The sequence below is a fragment of the Brugia malayi genome (assembly GCF_000002995.4).
Source record: "Brugia malayi strain FR3 genome assembly, contig: Bm_v4_Chr3_scaffold_001, whole genome shotgun sequence".
Taxonomy (NCBI): domain Eukaryota; kingdom Metazoa; phylum Nematoda; class Chromadorea; order Rhabditida; family Onchocercidae; genus Brugia; species Brugia malayi.
This window is the reverse complement of record NW_025062477.1, coordinates 11,604,877-11,626,886: the sequence shown is the minus strand read 5'-3', so window position 1 is coordinate 11,626,886 and position 22,010 is coordinate 11,604,877. Positions and strand designations below refer to the sequence as shown.

Sequence of the window (22,010 nt, the reverse complement as noted above, 5' to 3'; positions counted from 1 at the left end):
TAGTGCAAAATTATTAATAAAAAAAATAAAAAATAAAAAAGAACTTCATAAAAATTTAAAGAAAAAAAAAAAGAAAAGAAAAGAAAAGAGTGATTTTTAGGAATACATTATAAATCATTGATTATGCACTGAATGAGAAGAAAATTGTTTGAAAATGTCCATATATATGACTAAATGTTTGATGTTCCGCAAATTTTTTATTTTATAAATTTTTTAAAATTAATTTGAATTGGTAAAAATTTAATAATTATTTAAAATATGCACATATCTAATTAAACTAGAAACTATTCTTGCGTAACTAATCTATTTAATCTTCTAAAATGCCTACATTTATTTTTTTTTTTTTCGCGTCTTTTCTTTTTTTGCTTTTTTCATAAATATTTTTACTAAATTATAAATGAATTAATTAATTAATTAATTTTTGATTAATTAATTGGGAGATGAAAATGCTACCAATAAAAATATTCACGGATCGATAGGTTTTAATTCCTAATATTTTACGAAACAAATATGTAAAATAATTTTTTAAATAAAAATTAAAAAAAACATACAAATAATAAAAAGAAAAAAAAAATGAAAAAATGTAAACGATAATTGTTGCAACATTTGGTTGGCAATTATTGTCATAGTAAGAGATTTGTAATTTGAAATTCTCTTATCCTTTTTTAAATATTCCCTTTTTTTTTTTATTTTTTTTCCTTACCAAAATGTTTTTTTTTTTTTTTTTTTTTTGACAAATTGAAATTCTGATAGTCAATTTTTGTTTGATCAGCAATTGATGATTGTTTGTTTGAAATCATTTATAAATGTAAACGATAATAAGAAGCAAAACATAAAAAGAAATATAGAAGAGAGGGAGAGAGGGCGAAAGAAAGAGGAAGAGAATGAAGAGAGGGAAAAAAGTTAGAAAAGTGGAGAAGTGGGAGAAAGAAGAGAGACAAATTTAAAAATGTAATAATCATTCAGCGATTGTTTGCACTATAAGTCTAAAATATTTGCACAATCTTTTATCACCTTGATATCAAAAACATTGATCCTTCCATCTAATGATAACAAATGAAAAGAGAGAGAGAGAGAGAGAGAGAGAAAGGGGGACAATAATAGAAATAATTATGATTAAAAAATTTATTTTGATAATTATAGTAGTAATGATAATAACCATAATAATGACAATAATAATAATAAATAATGGAAACAATGCCAATAATGGCAGTAATAATAATAGCAGTTACAACAATAAGTTAGTAATAATAATAGTAATAGTAATAAATGATGATCAATTATAATTAATGTCATACAGAAATAATAAGTGAAGAAGGGAATATGGCAGTAATTATTGAACTTTTTGTTACAACTGCAATCTATCATTGGATATTTTAAAAGTTTTATTAAAAGTATTTGTTAGAATATGAATTATTATCAAATTACGCATATATTATTATAATAAGACGAATAATGAGATACTAATTCGAAAATTCAAAAAAAAAAAAGAAACGGGACATTGATTGTTTGCCATGTCTAAAGGTAATTCTAATCAGCCATAATAATGATAAAATCACTTCAGCATTCTTTTTAAATCTTTACATTATCTGTTTGTTTCATCTTTACAAATGTAACACTTGCTTACCAGTTTTCATAGCATTTTTAGTGATGATGATAATGATGATAATGATGGTGATAATAATGATTATATAAAGTACATTACACGTCAAAATAAATGATACTAATATACATATGTGTGGATAGATGTAAAGTAAATAATTCGGTTCAGATTTTGACAATATTCGGACTTTGCTAATTAATCAGACCGAACAGCACTTATCACCCACAAACATATACAATCGAAAATTAAAGAAGGAAAAATAATATTTCCCTTAAAAACTTGAAACAGTTCAACTCGTTTGCTTTAGGCATATATGAAATCTTGTCTGAGCAATATAATGGTCTTAATTTTTAATTCACTGTCTTCCATGTTTAACAAATCGCTTACCGTATTGCACTGTATAAAAAATAGTATCACTTTGAAAATTTTGTAATATATTTGCAAAGAAAAAAAACAAAAAAAAAGATAATTAATTTTTTAAATTTTTTTACTTAAAAAACAAGACATAATGTAAGATATGATTCTATCACTGCTGTTGGTTATCATAATATTATTATCAGTGGATTTAAACTTTAGAATAATAATCCTTGAAGTCGATGGAAATGAAAAAAAAAAAAAAATATCAGGCAAGTAACAATAAATACTTTCAATAATTTAATGCATATTCTTTTATACTGTATTAATCATTGCTTGTGCATACTGTAGCAATACAGTACACTACAACCAGATACTGTACGATCGACTGTGCAATACAGTATCACGTCATTTCTTTTTGTACTGCTTTTTATGCCAATGTCATAAAAATATTGCATGTCTATTTTATTTTTTCTCCATTAATCAAAATGTTTCTCGTCAAAAAAAAAGTATCACTAAATTTTTCCCATACAAAGGTGTAAACAAAATCAAAAAAGAAAACAAACAGGAAAAAAGAAAAACTTTACAAAATAATTAAATTTTGAAAGTGTCAAAAGACTGAAATAATAGTGCGGCACCTTTTATTACAAACATAAAAAATGATAGAAAAGAGAAATGTAGATGTAATTTAAAATGCTGAATTGTAATAATGACAAGAAGGATCGTTCGCATATGAATGATAGTTGATGATGTTAGTTCATCCGGTTTTAAATTCATTAATAGATATCAAGTCATCCTATCGGAAATGAAGAAACGAAATATATTATTTCCGTTATGAAGTAGCTCAAATTGAATGTTTCTTTAGACACTACTGAAACCTGAAATGCTATTTAATTTTGACATACTATACGACTGAAAAAAACGTAGAATTAGAAATTTCAGAAAGTATAATCGAATTATCTCAAATGAATATTTGTAGTATCTGTATGGGATATAATAATGCGATGATCAAAAAATGATAACTACTTCATTCAAATAATTACTTAATCGGCAAACAATAGAGTCAACCATAATTCAATTTATTCACCATGATTTTTTCATTTTTTTATCCAATTCAATCTTTTTTTTTTTTTTTTTTTTTTACAAGATTTAAAAAAAAAATGTCTTTGATCTGTACAGATTAATTTAAATTAAGCGAAGATGATAGAAGTAAAGAACAATTGTGAATAATAATGCATGAATAATTCAATTTAATCATAACACATTTTTTATATTTTGCCCAAAATCAATTTTTTGTTTTTTAAACCTTGAAAAAATAGCAAAACAAAAAAGAAATTTTTTAATCTTTTTATTATGCTTTACTTAAATTAATTCATTTGTTTCATATATGAAATAGTTTTCTTCAAAAATTTGAGAATAAACAATTTAAAAAAAAAAAAAAAAAAAAGAAAGAAATTTATATATCACACAAAATAATTAGTTAATATTTGAAAAGAAGAAGTTTTATTTTTCATAAATATTAATAACATAATTAAAAAATTGAAGTAATCAATTCTGAAATAATATGAATTTTCGATTTCATAAATGGAATTTAGTATCCAATTCATTTACTCTCTGCAATAGTTTGATTCATTTAATGATAAAATGGATAACAGATGGAAAGTACTAACTGCATTACAGCACATTAAAAGTAACATTTAAATGTTTCGACAATCTTTAAAAACAGGAATCTTATCAATGAAATTTAATTGTTTCAAACAAACTTTCACTGAATGGAATTCATCATTATGCTTTTAAAATTTTAAACAATTTCAATTTTAATAGATAATCATGATTGCAATCATAATACAGAGCTAATAGATGCATACATACATTCATTTTTAAGCTTTTAAAGCTAAATGTGATTTAATTTAGATCTGTCTTTAGACTTATCCAATTAGATACGATTCTACACTCATTTTATGCTCTTATAACCTATCATGATATAGTCTATATCTATCTTTAGATTAGCATAGTCTATCATGATATAGTCTATATCTATCTTTAGATTAGCATAGTCTATCATGATATAGTCTATATCTATCTTTAGATTAGCATAGTATATCATGATATAGTCTATATTTATCTTTAGATTAGCATAGTCTATCATGATATAGTCTATATCTATCTTTAGATTAGCATAGTCCATCATGATATAGTCTATATTTATCTTTAGATTAGCATAGTCTATCATGATATAGTCTATATCTATCTTTAGATTAGCATAGTCTATCATGATATAGTTTATATTTATCTTTAGATTAACATAGTTAAGTATAATATAGCATAAAATCATTGCTATTATAGTAATATGTAAGCAAAAAATTTTAGGTATCATAAATTAAAACAAATTGTACATTTAAAATTTTAAAAAATAAAAATAAGATATAATTAATTTTTTGTGATGTAATTTTAGTAAAAGTCATTTAAAAAAAAAGAAAAAACGAAAACAAAATTAGCTGATATAATGTATAAGTCAAATAATACAAATGTGAAAAAATGTTACACAACAATGAGAGATAATTTTAAGAAAATGTATAATTATGCAAAGTATTATTTTTTAAAGATTTAAATGTTGAAAATATGTAAAGAAAATAAATGAAAATTGACAATTATACAATCACTATTTAAAAAAAAAAAATTTTTTTTTTCCAGAAAAACACAAAAAAAATTTTTTTTTCCTTCGCTTTTCCCTCACTTTTGATCATTTCTTAATTCATTAATAATTGGCATAATTTGTAAATTCTTCTTTAATTTAATGAAGTTTGTATAATTCAGGCCAAAGAAAAAAAATTGAATTTTATTATCATCATTTCGTAATTTGAGTTTGTTTTCCGGTTTTTTTATCTTTTTTATTCTTCAAAATAAAATTAAATTCTCTTTCCATCTCATTTCAATCCATTTATCTTACAAATGGAAAAAAAGGCGAAGGAGAAAAAAAGCAATGCATAGAATTTATCATTCTGTCTCAGTAAAAAAAAAAAAAAAACCGGTAAAAAAAAACGGACAAACAACATTTCCTCGTTTTTTTTTTTTTTTTCTTGAAAAGTGAAACATTATTTTTTACAATATTCTGCAAAATTTTCAATTGTATTTAGCAAAATTTTATTTTAACTATTTTGCATTTTCTCTTTCACTATTTATTTATTTGTGCAATTATAATAATCATAATAATGATAATATGATTATTACTTTAATAATGATAGTAACAATAATAAGGAATAATAAAAATAAATGTACATTTATGATGAAAAATATAATTGTAATTATTATTAATTCTTTATTTTGCTTCAATATTAATATTTGTGAAATTTTCAGTTGGAAAATAGATTTAAAAAAAAATATGACAGTGATAAAAATGATAAAGTCAAATGAACTTAAAAAAATTTAAAAACGATTGGTTGGCTTTTTCTGATGTAAAATAAATCGAATAATTTCAATAACAATAATTTACGCTTTTAATACAGGAATTTTGAATTAAATTTTAAGATAAAGTGAATTAAAATTTTAATTTGCTACTGTAAAACGAATAAAGCAAACATAACAAACATTTGTTGCTAAATTATTTGAAAATTTTAATTCATTGTCTTCTTAAAATGTGTGAAATAATTTTATGAAAGAATAAAATTAATTCTGAAATTATTGATTACATCTTTGTAAAATATCACATTTTAATATAATTACATTTTAATAAAAATATTCATTTTTAAATGGAATAGTTTTTTATTTGCAATAATTAGAGGAAAAAAGAAAAATTATAAAATTTAATCTATTAATTTTATCATTTTTTTGAAATAATCTTACCATATGAATTAACCATGAGAAATACTAATGGTATTCAAAGAAAAATTTTGCCCAAAATAAATTCAATTATCAATTATCGAATTTCACTTCTTTAATTATCATTTTTACGCTTCATTAATTGCTAATTTAATTCTCATAAAATCATTCATATGAAAATTTTGATTACACTCTTAATTATATATTATTGTTATTATTATTATCAGACATTATTGTTTTAACATTGAAGGAAAAAGTGAAATTATCGCAGAAATGAAAGTAATAAATGATAGATTTGTAATTGTTGGAATTTAATAGTTATTGCTTTTTCCTACGAATTTCGAAGATTTTTTTTTTTTTTTTCATTGATCTTTTTTCATTCACTTACTTATTTTTTCCTGCTTTTAAAATAAAAGATAAAATAATTGAAGAAAGAATACAATTATTTGTTATTTTATTCATTTTCAATTCTGAAATCTAATAAAACTAAAGTTTGAACATTAAATATTATATTTTAATTTGTTTATATTTTAACTTACTTTTGACAATTTAGTAACATATAGCCAACAATTTTTTTTTTATTCTTTCTCTTTTTTTTTTTAAAACTCATATATGCATAATTTTGAATTAAGACAGAAGTTTGAAACTGATTTTTATGTACTAAATTTAGATTATATAATAAACCTAACTGAATTATAATTAAAATTGAATTTCCTTGATTAGAATGGAATTCAGGAACTGATATTCATATATACTGCCAATTCATTCCCATATTTCTAACTTTTATATGTTTTCTTATCAACAAATATGTTTCAAATTTATCATATTATCTCCAAAAAAAAAAAACAGAAAAACAGAAACACTGTCCTTCCAGAAAAAAATGGTGGAAAAACAATTAAGTTACTTTTCAAAAGTAATGTTAGCTTGAAAAACCCATCCGTCAGCTCTCAAATAATTTAGCACTTGATTTATATAAATTAATGTTACATAATTTGTATTTGATTAAAAAAAAAAAAAAAAACTTCTACACATTAATTCATGATCTATAATAAAATATATTCCAGTGACTTTCTCTTTTTGAAAAAAAAAAAAAAAAAACTTATTAAATTGCAATTAAGAATCATCTCTTATTAATTCAAACTGTAAATATAATAATTCATATGAAGATTTTCTCTTATAATTCTTAAAGTTTATCTACTGATTACATATAATATGAATTGAGTTTATATCGTTGATATTTTGCAATAATTTTACTCATATATAATAGTATTTCCATTTGCATTTGTAACAAATTCGTTTATAATGTTTATTCACAACAAATAATATTATTAATTCCTTCAGATCTTCGCATTTAATTAATTTTCTTGATTAATTAGTTTTTTTGTTTTTGTTTTTTTTTTTAAATCATTTCTATAGTGTTTAAATTAGGAGTTATTTCAACAAAGAAAATCGGATATTTTTTGCATTGCACTTCATTTTTATGCAAAAAAAAATGCAAGTTTTTTGTGTTAAGATTTTTGAAGAACAAAAATAACTGAAAATTATTTTATATATCCCAACAAAGAGCTTATTTAATAGCAAACAAAACGACATTAAAATAATTACCATTTTGACATAAATTATAAAAAATCTATCAACATACATATTTTCATTATTTCTTTCTGGATTTACTTTTTCCCTGAAAAAAAAAAAATGTGAAAACACTAAAAAGACAGTAACTTAATTAAGCTCATAAGGTGAAATATGCACAGAAATATAGTAAAATTAGCAATAAATTAGTGAAAATTGTAATTATGAAGTAACTTTGCATGCTTTTATCTACTAAAGATCAAAAATTTCGTTCTAGTTACAATCCTAAAATTTGAGATGATTGCTACAAAAAAAGAAAAGTAAAATGCTTTTGCCTCTTTCTAAAAGATATATAAAACTTTAAGCAATTAGTCATGTCATACCTTTTTCCCTTTTGCACCAGAATGATGCAATTTTTTGCTAAATTTCTTATTCTTTCCTATTTTCTTGCGTTTTCTACCAGTACTACCACCTGCCATATTGTTACCACTTTTTTCCACATCTTTCACTGCCATATAACTTCCAAAATGGAGTAACTCATCCAGAATATTCTGTCGATCCTTTATCCTTTTATTATGTTTCTCCTTCTTTGTCATTTGCAAACGAATAAGATAATCCTCTTCATACCTGAAATAAATGTAACAAACAGATTTCCATAATTATGAATAAATTCATTTTTAGCATTTTTAAAACTTGATTAAACTTTTGAAAATAAAAAAAAAAAATCGAAGTTTCATAATTCACAAATAAACGTAAAAATATTAAGGAAATATACGTACTTTCGTTTCTCAATATCTTCCTGTTTTTTCCTCTTTACAATGCTATCATCCTAAAAACATTAAGAGATTTACAGGTTTCTCAAATAATTTTAATTTAATATGTACTCATTTTATTTCTCAATGGCATCTTCTTTGATCCCATCCTCATCTTTCTAATGTTTTGAGTAACGGAAAGTAAAACAAAAAAATTTCATTACTTCCGGACGTGCACCATAAATTGCTGAAATATCATTATTTCAAACCATTTCATTCTTCATTAAACGATATCTTTTTAATATTATAAAAGAGCTGACGAAAAGATACATTAGATTAAATTTAAATCGTTCAATTTAGCTTGAATTTATATTCAAGTTGAACTGGAAATTTTAGATTAAAAGTTAGAAGATGTTATTACTTGGAATTCTTCTGGTGCTTCACTATACTGCGCTCGCAAATCCTGTATCAAACTACTCTGCAATGCTCGCCGCCTTGCTCGTTTTATTTTTCGCTCTTCCATTTCTTCCTCATCTTCTATAAATTGACTTCTTTTTTTCCAATTTAATTATTAATATGAAAACATTTCTGTAGTATCAGTAAACCGAAGTAATAACTAAAACTGCATTTTTTTTTTTTTTTTTAACTTTTAAATTTATGAAGAAGTCCAAGATATAAGATACATCAAATTTTGAAAAGAGTAATAAGTAAAAATGAACAAATGATTTTCGTTTTTGAAGAAAAAATGATAAACATTGTTACCATTATAATGTACTGCCATAAGTTTCGGTGGAACATATTTTTTAGATTTCGTTTCCTTTACAACATCTTCATTGTTATCATCTTCTGATCCCAATTCATCATTTTCATCGCCCACTTCCAGTCGTTCTGGATGTGGTCGTAATGTCTGCAGGAAAACAAACAGCTATGCTATACTACAGAAAATATTTCAAATTCCTATTAAATTATTAAACTTCTCCGTAGTGTTAAAAAAAAATGGTAGATTATGTTGATAACTAGTGCTTGGAAAGAATATCTTAGAGCATACTCCAAGGTACATTAAAATTTTGAAAAGAGATAGAGAGAGAAAGAGAAGGGGAGAAAAAGAAAGAGACATACTTTTACATTACTGCTTGTCACATCAGATGCAAGTAAAATTAGTTTCTCAACATGACTTTTCATTCTATGTTCAATGGGACGCATTCTTTCCAAAACCTGCAATAGTATATTCAAAATTTTCAATAATTATAGAACAATTTTCTAATTTAAAGTTGTAAGAAAATAAAAATATAAAATAAAAAAAATCGAGAATTTACCGTTCTCAAATAAACCAAACGTTCAATAGCTGGATCACCTTGTATACTATTTCCAATACTCATCTGATACATCAAATATATCAAATCACGTGTATATGCAAGCAAGTTACGATTTTTCACTTCATAAAATGATATTCCCTGCATAAAAGTTCAATTAATGTAATAAATAAATTAAAACATTATACTAATAAAATCATTAGAAATATAATTAAAAAAACAAAAAAAAAAAAAGGGAAGAGAAAATTTAATTAATTTCAAATAGTTTTAAACATGAAACAAATCTTCGCTTTGAAAAATTTCGGCTCATATAATTAGTTTTCGCTATGAGTGGAAAACTTATAATCAATTAAGGTGCTAATGCTAAGAAAGAAAATTTAACCAGAAAAATGATAATATTGAATTTAAAGCAATGCCTACATCTCGTTCTTTTTCTTTTTGAAGTTGAATACAGAATTCTTTGGCCACATTTAGCAATTCAGTTGATGTTTTCACGCAATCCGCAACAACACTCGTATAACGTTTCTGTTCATCGTCTGACATTTCGAAAAATTTAACTGAAGAAATGGTTAACATAATGCATTAATACTCCTTTCATTATCTACATTTAATGTAGCCGCAAAAAAAAAAAAAAAAAAAAAAAAAAAGAAAAAACGGATATTTGATTAATCAATCCATTTCAGTTATTTTCCGAAAAAAAAACCACTTTGGGTCATTTGGGTCAAAAAAAAAAAAGATATCAACAAGATCGCTTTGATTACAATCGGAAATTACATTGCATGCGCTAACATTGGTTTGTATAATTGTTGTACTAATAATAACTTTCATTCAATGTGTTTCCATTTAATTTGTTACTTTCAATTTGTTTAAAAGAATAACCAGAAAAAAAAAGAACGGAAACAAAAATAGGGATTCAAAAGAATCGTTTTGACATCAAGTTTAAAAATTGAAGAATCTATCACATCACATACTTTATTAAATCACAGTTTGTATGCTAATGAACAGCAAAATATCAATGTTATGAACAAATTAACGAGCTTTGCCCTTACGAAAAAACTGCAAACGCTTGCACAGAAGAAAAAAAGTTTCATAAACATTCTTCAAATAAGCAAATAAAACCAATCGAAGTAGACAGACAACTTTTAGTATATTTAAAAAAAGATTGAAGATGCCTAAAGTGGAATGAATGAAACAGCACTGAGTTTAAATATAGTTATTGCCAGAAAAGAAAAAAATGCTCTGTATACCTCCTAATTTAAAGACACACATATTAATGAATAGCACTTGTGGTAAAATATCACAGTAATTCAAAACCAAGACATTAGTAAAACAAAGGTAACAAATCACAATCACTATCACTTTTCTCTCCAATCAAAATCAAAAACACCGGGAAATAAACCGAAATCAAAATTTGATCAACTTCTTCTGAAGTATAGCGCAATTATAAGATTCCAACATTTTCTTTTCTTTTCGTCTCAATAGTAACTATCAATTTATGAATGATATGTCCGAGAATAAAAAAATAAAAAAAATAGATTGATATCAATAAATTTTTGCAAATTTTCATTCTTCAGAAAATAAAGTTTTCAGAATATGCTTCAGCCAACATCATCTCACATAATCACAACACTGACAGGCGATTCACTGAGGAAGCTTTACAGTGAAATATTAAAATATTCTAATATTCCAACCAATGATTAATAAATACAACCAAAGCAATCAAATATTTTCACTGTGGCTACAACCTGGTTCGTCGCTTCCATCATTTTTTCCTTCATTCCCACTTGATTTTGTCCAGCTACCGGTTGCATAAACAACAAACATTTCCTTTAGAAATGACAATTCTTTTTGAAGCCCTTCAACCTATAATAGTAAGATATTAATATTGTAAAGCTAGCAAAGAAATTAAAAACGAAAATGGCTACCAAAGAAACAAATAAAAATGTTTAATAAATTCACGTAAATTTTTGAAAAAAATTATATAGATTCTGGGAAAAAATCATGTAAAAAAAATTATAAAATTATTTGAGAATGTTTAATATGACAAATTCAAAATGGTGTTAATTAGAATATTAAATGTTAACTTAATTTGTTATCTAATAATTTGTTATCCAATAATAAAAGGTATTTTAATAGTTAAATGGATATATCTTATTGTTGCAAAAAAAACAACCTTTTTTTCCAGTTCAACATTTTCCTTCCTTAAATGTTCCACACGCAGCATTGTATCCGTTTCTTCTCGTCGTTTCTTTTGGCGTGTTCTACAAAATAAGGTGATTTTTTTTTCTTTTTGAAGAAAACAGAAAAATTATACAATTTATTGTCCGAAAATAATTTATCGGGTAATTTTAGAAAATAAATTTGTAATAAAAAAAGGAAGTAAACAGAGACATAGAGAAAACATTTCACATTTCTCAATTAACCATACTGAAATGAACTAAATTCCTTGGCTCTATTAATTAAACTAAGCTTTTATAAAAAAAAAAGTGAAAAAAGAATTTTAAAATTTATTTGAACAAGGATAAAAAAAGAACAAAAAAAAAAACCTGTTTACAGCATCGTTATTTCGCTTTCTTTTCAAAATATATTCTTCATCATCCAGTTTATCACTGTCACATGCAACGACACGTTTCCGTGCTGTACCACATTGTGACGGATCAGCCGGTACCATTCTTCCCGCTGAATACAAATATCCGATAATTCGTATTACTGATCACGTTACTCTATTATTAATTCAAATTATTAATACACGTTACATGTATCATTACTTACGCTACACGTAATCCACTTATGGATAAATCCTTTCCTACCACATAATCATTCACGTTGCCCTATTGTTAATTCAGGTAAAAAGTATGATGAAAATAAACCAAACGCTCATTATTGAACATTACATGCATTACTATCTACATTACACGTAGTCTATACGTGAATTTTTTTTCTTACCACGTAATCATTCATTCACTTATCTCAATAATCAGTAAACAATAAAAGAAGCACGCAAATAAAATGTACCGTTACGTCACGTAACGTATAAAACGCATACGCCACGTCCTACTATTATCCATCATTATGAAATTGAAATGAAAAAACCAACAAGTAGCAAAGTGATCCTGAACCTAATTAAGTGTAGAATGACTTAAAATTAATTTTTAACAATTAATTAAATATTATTAGACATCAAATTACAATTGCTATAACCTCTTTTTTTCACTTTTCTTTCTTTGTTTTCTTATTTTTTTCTTCTTTAACTTATTGAGTTACGCTTATGTGACTTAAATCAAACAAAAGATTGAGAGTAAAACGAAAAGATTATAGTGTGTATATGTGTGGCAGAGAATAAAAGAATGAAAAGAAGAATGAGACTATATAATATAGAATGAGGGAATATTTTAGCAAAGAGATGGTGAAAAAAAAAAAAAAAGAATTTACGAAAAGAGCATTGTTTAGAGATTGAAAAGAAAATTTTATGTGAGAATATGAGTGATAATAATGATAATAATATTAAATAATGCAATTCAATAATTTTAACAATGAAGAGAATATAATTTTTATAGAAGAAAAAGAAGTTTAATTGAATGATAATTAATTGAAGCGAAACAATCAATTAAATTATATGGCAGTCAATGATTCTGTAAGTTTTTTTACTTTTATTTCTTGTTTTTGTTTTTTTTTAATAAACTGAGAATAATAATAAAACGAAAATTATGAGATAAATGAAAGAAATGGGAAAATATTTTTCATTCTGTCATACACTGAAATTATTCATTTTTAAAAATTTATGAAAATTATAATTTCTACTTTTCCTTCCTTTTTGCCTTTTTTTTTTTTTTTTTTGGAATTGAGTGTTTTGAGAAACTAAGATTATAATTTGAAAATTGCAATGTAAAATTATTAATGAGAATTATTAAAATTTGCGCATTTGTTTTTTTTTATCTTTTTGAAAAATTATAAGACCTTTAATCTTTTTTTTTTTCCTTTTTTTTAAAAATTATTTCATAAATGGTTGAGTGTTAAATGCAAGTTTTATTGCCATACAGAATTTTAAAAAATTAAAGAAATTTTAACTACTTACATCTTTACTAAGACATCTAATACTATTTTGCTTAAAATTGCTTGTAGTAATAACAATCTTTTGTACTGGTTAAAAAGTTTTTTTGTATTTTTAGCTAATTATTAGTTTTATTTGATGGTAAACAAAAATTTCAGGAATATAATAATATAAATGAAACAGAGGATATATCATCACATTTTGTGCGTGAATTAAAATTTGGTAGAAATGAATTTAAAATAAGTCAAAAATATATTGGATATGTTAGTTGTGTTGTTTGGGATAGTGCTATTGTAGCATGTCATTATTTTGTTCGATATCAATCATTTTGGAAAGGAAAAAAGGTTTTTTATACAATTTTAATCCTTTTTATTTATGTTTGTTGAAGAATTCAAATTATTGATATGAAAGAAATGATTTTTATTTGAAAAAAAGAAAAATTTATAATTAATGATCAAAATTTAGATTACATGGCAAGTTTTTTTTAAACTTCAACGAGATAATAAATTATACACTGTTGGAAATAAAAAAAAAAGTGCCAAAATCATTTTAGCTCTTCCTGATATAACGTAATATTATAGTTGCGAGTAGAGTTATTCAAATAATCGTATTTATTCTTTCTGATATGTCAATCTTTTTTTTTAGATTTTATCATTTTGGAAATAATTAATAGGATTGTAATTAAAGAATTCTCAAATATATTTTATCCCAGCAGGTTCTAGAACTCGGAGCTGGAACAGGTGTATGCAGTATTCTATTAGGAGCATTAGGCGCAAATGTTGTGGCAACTGATTTATTAGAAGGAATAAAGTTATTGGAACAAAATATTGAGGAAAATTGGGAAGTGATAGCAAGAAATGGAGGTTTTGTTAAAGCTGAAATTTTGGATTGGAATGATCCTTGCGACAAAACACTTTCATTTGATGTTATTGTAATGATCGATGTAATTTACTATTTAAGGGTAAAAATTTTTATTATATCATGTTTATTATTATTATTATTATTATTATTATTATTATTATTATTATTATTATTATTATTGTTAATTTAATTAATTTCTCATGAAAACTTGTCATGAGTAGAACTTTTCAATATTTTTAGTGCTGAATTTCTATGCTATTAATATCATCCAGAAATTCTAGACTTTGTCTTATGGAACGAATGTAAAATTACGGCCTATAAAATTCCTTTCTAAAAAAAAAGTTTATGATAAGCAAACTTGGTGATTTTTGAATTCTAAAAAAAAGAGAAATTCTAATTTCATTTATTATCTTTTTAACAAATAACAAACATAGTGTGCGAAATGAAATGTTAATTATTGTAAAACATAATTATTAGTAGTTTATCTTATTTTATATTTGTTACAAAACCATGGTTAAAACTTTACATTTCAATTCAGGCACTGGAAGGACTTGTTAGATTAATTTTACGATCAGAAGCATTGACGATTATTTGTTGCTATGAAGTACGCGATATTGGAGAAGCAAAGATCGCTCAAGAACGATTTTTTGAAATGATATCTCCTTTTTTTAGTATTTGTTCGGTAGCAGATGAAGATTTAGATGATGTTTATAGGTCGCCAGATATTAAAGTACTACGTTTAGTACGAAAATGATTGAAATTATTTGTAATTTAATCATGTTTTGAAATGGTTAATTTTTTTTTTTCTTCTAAAACGAAATGCAACTTTTTTGTAAAAAAAATGAAAAATAAAGTCATTTTTGATAGTTAAAAAAAGCAATAGTTTAATTACAAGTGTTGAATTCTCTTTTATGAATTGAAAAAGTTCTGCTTATCACTCTAATGTTATTTTGAATTACGGAATTTCTATTTTTCTTTTCTTTTTTTCTCCTTTCATTTTACTGCTCAATTACTCATTTGTTTATTTAGTAAGAACTTCGACAATATTTTCATGCAAAATTTTTTTTATTCTTTATAGTCTTCGTTTAATTTACTTTGATCATTTCTTCAGCTTTTTATAATTTGTGATTTAATTATTAGCTCTTACCATGTTCTATTGTTAGTCAGAACAATATATTATATATTATTACATGTTATGAAGAAAAAAAAAAAGCAATTGAGATTCAAAACTGTGATTTTGTAATTATTACTATATTTACTGATTATTTATTCCTACTATCAATAATTCAATTATTTTTTATGTTGATAATATGTCTATAAATGCAGAAAAAAGAAAAAAAAATGTTGTTGCAAAATATACGCTTTTTATATGTTTACTTTGTCACTATTCAACTTATATCTTATTTTATTATTATAACTCTTTTCCAAAATCTAAATTATTTTTTGTAATTATTATCAAATTACAAAAATTTTTTTGGGTATTAGGTGCATATTTACTTGTCGTTAAAGTTATAGTCAAAAAATTTTCTTTTATTCCGATTGAATATGAAAATTTAATGATTTCATCTAATTTCTAGTTTCTAAATAAGAGCGACCCTTAAAATATTGATTACTTTGATAAGGTTAATAAAATTATGATTACATCTTTTAAAATGGTAATCTATTGAAAAGGTATTGTATAATCTAACAAACTTTCTGTTGTAGTATTAATTATTAACTGGAAGAATTTTCTTTTCTTGATAAAAATAGATGAAATTTTTTTTACATAAATTTTTGATGAAAAAATTTGTTTAAATTTTCATTAACACATATTATAGTTTCGAAGGAATGAAAATTAAAATTTTAGAAATTGACATATCGCACTCAACAGTTCATAATTAAGTAGAATTTATTTCATTCTTTGATTGAAATTTTACTTTTATCATGCATGAATTTTCATATATGAATTTATTTCAGAAATTATGTACGATCCATCATCCAGTGCTAATATCAGCGAAGCAACAATTGATCATTTTTCGTTAAATTGGACAGTTGATTTTTGCAAATGTCAAATATTTGGAAGTGTTGTTTTATCAGTACGTATCATCAAACCAACTGATAAAATTGTAATAATTTTTCATTTTACAACATTTATTTTCAAATAACGCATAATTCCAGTAAAAATTTCCCTCGTTTTTTTTTAATATATTTTTCTTATTTTAAGGAAATAATGAATGATATTTTTTAATCTATAAATATTTCGTGTCATAACACATTTTAAATTCACTGTTTTATTTTTTGAAACTTTTTTGTTTATATTTGTTTTGACCATAATAAGAGTAAGGTTATCTAATTGTTTAGTTAATATTTATAATTAATGATAGCGTAATTATAATGGCTCATATAGTGGTTCAAATTAAGATATTTCTGCCATTATAACTATGAGTTCAATTATATTTGTTAATATATTTTATTTTCTTTACAAAAAGAGAAAATCAGTTAAAGTTTGACATTAAAAGTAAGTCATACTTTACCTTTACTATCTTTTTTGATACTCTTTTGTAAGCTACAAATATTTGCTTATTATTCAAAAATCATAATGTAGAAATTTATAAAGTATATTCTTATCTTTTTTTACTCTTGCATTAATAGCACTAAAATCAAGTTATTAAAAAAAAAAAAAACAATTTCAGATTTTGGATAGTCGATCGTTGGAAATAACAAATATTAAATTGGATAATGAGATTGTCGATTATCATGTGAAAAATGCTGATATTTTGGGTGAAAAGATAATAATCAATGTGGGTAAACGGAATGATGGTGACAAATTGTAGGTTTTTTTTTTTATAATAATTAATTAGTTATTGATTGGTATGAAAATTTTAATCATTTAATTGACTTTTCATTTTTTTATAATCAATTTCAGTCGTTTCCGGAGATTTATAAATTCCTTTTTTTTCGTCATTTACGTCTGTAACATTGAAATATTCTATGATAATGATTAACAATGAAATGTTTACAAGTATAGATCATATTTCATTGAAAAGATTTCTTAAATCATCATGTGTTTTTTAAAATTTGCTTTAGGATATTTGCGTAAAAGAATTATTTGTATTAATTTGATATGAATTTATCTTTTTGTAGGCTTATAAAGTAAAGCTTAAAGTGTTCAAATAATTAAATTTATTTGCAATAAATAATTTCTAAAATTATTCATTAATATTTTCAATTATTATTAAGTAATAAATGTATCATTTCAATTTCAGTAATCTTACTATCATCTACAATACAGGCGAAAAATGCTCAGCATTGCAATTTTTGAAAGCTGAACAAACTGTAACAAAAACAAAACCTTACTTATTTAGTCAATGTCAAGCCATTTATGCTCGTTCAATAGTACCATGCATGGATACACCTTCCGTGAAGCAAAGTTACGATGCTGTGGTAGGTTTATCGTTTTTTTTTTTTCTTTTAATTTTTTTTTTTTTTTTTTGAATTATGTTTTTAAATCTAGAAACCCAGATTATTTTTAATTTTATTATTTCATTCCATATTTTTTAATGTAGTAAAATTCAAAATTTAGAATATATCAAGCTTTGATCATTTCGAATCAATCATTTTTAGTTTCGATAATTCAACGTTTCATTTTTTTCTCTTTCTGCATTTTACAGAAATTTGAGAACTCTTTTTTTTTTTAATTACATAAGGAAAATTTTACTTCCAACAATGTTACATTGTACTGAGACAAAGTTTCCTTTTTTTTTTTTTCTGTAATATAATTTTTATGTAATAAAATCAAATTTTTTACTCTTTTTTATTTATTATTTTTCTTTTTTTTTTTAGGTAGCTGTTCCCAGTGATTTAATATGCCTTATGAGTGCCGTTGCTGTAGGCCAACCGGAAGAAATTGGAAAAATGATGAAATATTCATTTAAGCAATCAATACGAATACCTTCTTATCTTCTGGCTATTGTTGTTGGATTAATGGAGAAACGTGATTTCAGCGCACGTTGCGCAGTTTGGGCTGAACCTACAGTAATTGATAAAGCATTTTATGAATTTGCTGAAACTGAAAAAATGCTACAAACTGCTGAAAATTTAGTCGGAAAATATGAATGGGGAAGGTAAGATAAACAGAATAATTTTATCATTTTAATTATAAATTTAATAATTTAATTTCTATATATTATTTGACTTATACCCGCAACTACATACCTCCAATTTGTTATTTTTCTTATTTCTTTGCAATTTGTTATATATATATTTTCTTATTGATATGTATATGTTACAGTGATGAAGTTTCTTTTAGCTTACAAATTTTTTCTTTTAACCAATTATTCCATCTTTTTTTTTTGTTTCCCTCTCTCATTTTGAGAGAATAATAAATTTAATTTTTGTTTGAGTAACTAAATGCATAAAATTTTTAGTGTTATAAAATTGCATAATAAATATTTATAATATCAGATATGATTTGGTTGTGCTTCCATCATCATTTCCCTTTGGTGGTATGGAGAATCCATGTTTGACATTTGTAACACCGACATTATTAGCTGGTGATCGATCAGCAGCATATGTGATAGCTCATGAAATTTCACATAGTTGGACAGGAAATTTAGTTAGTAATGCTAATTGGGAACATTTTTGGTAAGTATTTGTCGACCACAGAAATTTACTTTTCATCAAAGGTTAGTAATTTTTAATTAATCTAAAATAAATAATACTATAGCTTGTTATAAGGTTTAGTTGTAGTGTTTTTTCCCCTTCTGCTTAAAATATTTGGAAAAATTTATGTTCGTATAGTAATGAATAGAGTTCTGTTAACGAAACTATTATAACTTATTTCTATTAAGCTGAAATTTTGATTTGATGTTGTATTGAATATTTAACTAAAGCATCTTGAAAGATTGAATTTTTTAAATCATAGTAATTCTAAATAGTTGTATATGTTTCATTATTGTTTTACATATATATAATAATAATATTTATTATTTTTCTAGGCTTAATGAAGGTTTCACTACGTTTTTGGAACGTAAAATTATAGGAAAACTTAAAGGCGAAAAAGAACGACAGTTCGAGGCTCAATGTGGTTGGGAAGTAAACTTTTATTTTTGCTTGTAAGATTGATCATTCATTGGATTTATTAATTTTAAAATAAAATAATTTTAGGGACATTTGATAGGCGCTGTTAAAGAACAATATTCTGATGATCATCCATTTACGAAATTGGTATTGGATTTACGGAACAAAGATCCGGAAGATGCATTTTCATCAGTTCCATATGAAAAAGTTTCTTTTATTGAATTGAAATATTAAGCGCGCTTCAATTGTTTTAAATTATTTGAAATGAATTTGCTTAAATAAGTTGTTTTGAGTTAAATTAATTAAAAATGTTCACAAGATTGTTTGAATTTATTTCTTTTAACCTTATTTTTTGAACATTCTGGATTATTTGTGATCTTTCTGTTTTTAGGGATCAGCTCTTCTCATGATTCTTGAGCAGCAACTTGGTGCAACTTCATTTAATGAATTCTTGAAGAAGTATATTGAGAAATTTGCTCAAAAATCAATAGTAACTGATGATTGGAAAGTTTTTTTATATGAATATTTCTCAGATAAGAAGAATATACTTGATAAGATCGATTGGAATAATTGGTTGTATGATACAGGAATTCCTAAAACAAAACCTCAGTAAGTGAAAAAAGCTGTGTTATCTAATTTCTTGAGAAATTTTTTAAATTAAGTTTATAGTGAGGAATTTTTCAAGAGTTTAGTTTTCTGTTCAAAACTTTCCGTTTTTGCGCATACAAACCAAAGTGTTTTTTTTTTTTTATTATTTTTTGTTTTAAAAATTGTCAAATAATTTAATTTATAAATTTGAATAAAAATGTCTTTCTATCAAATAAGTTGTAAGAGAATTAAGCGATTAAGGTAGTACAATTTCTAAGCATATACTCTTTTGTTGTTTAAAAATTTCAGTTTATAACCAAAATTAATTCACATTAATTTCGTTAAAATTCAAAGCATTGCTGCTTGTATTCATTTCGGGAAGTTATATTTCTTTTTTAAATCCAGAAGTTATATTTTTTATAATATATAATTTACAGATTTGATGATACAGCTATGCGTGAGGTTGTTGCATTGGCAGAAGAGTGGGCAAATATGACAGATTCTGAAATAATGAATATTGATAATAAGAAATATCTCTCACTTTCTGCTTTGCAAAAAGAGAAAGTATTGAGTTATTTACGACTGGTTAGATTTTAATTATTAATTAATATCATATTTATTTCTTCCTTTGATTAATTTAAATAGATTTTCTGTATGCTTTAAATTATTTTAACGCATCAAGATAAATGCAAGCAAATAAACATTATCATTTTTAAATATGTCTATAATAACAAGAAATTAATGGAAAAGAGAAATTGAAAAATTAAAATGAAGTAGAAAAATAAGGTGATGAAAGTGGATAGTATTGAGTTGATATAGTTTAAAGTTTTACGGAGAAGCATTTATAAACTTACTTTCTTGCATTCATTTCATTTCATTTCTCTTTCATTTCATATAATTTATAGGAAAAAGGATCATCACTATCACATGTGAAATTAGCACGTCTAGATGAGGTAAACAAACTATCAAAAACTGGAAATTGTGATATTTTATCAAGTTGGATTGAGTTATGTTTAAAAAATTACTGGAAAGATATCATACCAGTTGCTTTTGATTTCGTTACACAACAAGGTCGAATCAAATATGTAAGACCAATTTATAGGTATATCTTTTTTTCACATTATTTAAAAATTATTTATGCTCAGATTTTTGAGTAAATATTATAGGTGGAGTTATATCTGTTGTAATAAATTTAAAACAAAAAAAGAAAGAAAAAGAAAAAAAGTTGGATTTGTTAAAAGACTTTCTAAAAGATTCTACTAAATGGAAATTGAAAATGTGAATGTTAAAATTATATAAATCGATAGAATCTGATATGAATGGAACTTTTAAATTAAAATTTTTATGCTTTAATTACTTTCATATTTTGATATGAATTAGAAGCAATCTTCTAAATTTCAAATTGTTAAAAAAAAAAAAACGAATATGTAGATCATTAATTATCGACTGTCGTTTTCATATCAGTTATCTCTGTTCATTTAGCTTCTTAATTTTTTTTTTTTTAATCCATTTCATTCATAAATTCATTTAGCTTTTTTTTCTAATTCATTTCTTTCACACTTCTACATTTAAACGTTTTTTTTCTCTTCAAATGAGCTAATTTTTTCATCGAAAACTAATCTCCTATGTTTTAATTGTGAAAAAATTTCTTAACTCTATCTTTTTTTATAAATTACTACTTTTAATTCATGTAAAAATATGAAAGCATTTGGAAAATGTGAAAATTGAAATTTTATGTCAAATTCTTTCAATTTGTATAACTTTAATCATTCACATTTTCAGTTTCAATTTTACTAGAAGTTTCCTTTCTTGCAGAGACCTCTTTCAATGGTCAGAAAGTGCTGGTCGTGCAATTGAGCTATTCCGGAAAAATGCTCCATCAATGCATCCAATTACAGTATCGATTGTGGCAAAATTGATCCCAAAATAAATTGCATTCAATAAAAAAAATAAATATTTCATATTGAATTTTCCTTTTACTTTTTACTTAAATTTTTTTTCTTTTTTTTATATGTGATAAATGGAATTACAGTTTTATTTAT

General features: G+C 24.1%; 4 protein-coding genes across 4 annotated transcripts; 2 read left to right on the top strand and 2 right to left on the bottom strand.

Moving 5' to 3' along the window:
* Window positions 1-7,427: 7,427 nt before the first annotated feature.
* Window positions 7,428-9,953, bottom strand: Bma-lpd-2 (Uncharacterized protein; the record flags this gene model as incomplete). Its single annotated transcript, XM_043080895.1, has 8 exons — window positions 7,428-7,454; window positions 7,729-7,972; window positions 8,125-8,174; window positions 8,519-8,634; window positions 8,860-9,004; window positions 9,217-9,312; window positions 9,414-9,551; window positions 9,831-9,953. The coding sequence occupies 8 exons, from the start codon at window positions 9,951-9,953 to the stop codon at window positions 7,428-7,430; spliced, it is 939 nt and encodes a 312-aa protein (XP_042936829.1).
* A 1,176-nt stretch (window positions 9,954-11,129) lies between these two features.
* Bma-cebp-2 (Uncharacterized protein) lies at window positions 11,130-12,081 on the bottom strand (the record flags this gene model as incomplete). Its single annotated transcript, XM_001892149.2, has 3 exons — window positions 11,130-11,273; window positions 11,584-11,671; window positions 11,957-12,081. 3 exons carry the CDS (start codon window positions 12,079-12,081, stop codon window positions 11,130-11,132), a joined length of 357 nt encoding a protein of 118 aa, XP_001892184.1.
* A 945-nt stretch (window positions 12,082-13,026) lies between these two features.
* Window positions 13,027-15,076, top strand: Bm2707 (Uncharacterized protein; the record flags this gene model as incomplete). The annotated part of the gene is made up of 4 exons (XM_043080894.1): window positions 13,027-13,044; window positions 13,620-13,805; window positions 14,177-14,422; window positions 14,861-15,076. The coding sequence occupies 4 exons, from the start codon at window positions 13,027-13,029 to the stop codon at window positions 15,074-15,076; spliced, it is 666 nt and encodes a 221-aa protein (XP_042936828.1).
* Window positions 15,077-16,283: 1,207 nt separating this feature from the next.
* Bma-ltah-1.2 (Uncharacterized protein) lies at window positions 16,284-21,898 on the top strand (the record flags this gene model as incomplete). The annotated part of the gene is made up of 11 exons (XM_043080893.1): window positions 16,284-16,427; window positions 16,995-17,131; window positions 17,568-17,745; window positions 18,145-18,425; window positions 18,766-18,945; window positions 19,299-19,395; window positions 19,468-19,587; window positions 19,772-19,989; window positions 20,406-20,553; window positions 20,874-21,070; window positions 21,751-21,898. The coding sequence occupies 11 exons, from the start codon at window positions 16,284-16,286 to the stop codon at window positions 21,896-21,898; spliced, it is 1,848 nt and encodes a 615-aa protein (XP_042936827.1).
* Window positions 21,899-22,010: the final 112 nt, after the last annotated feature.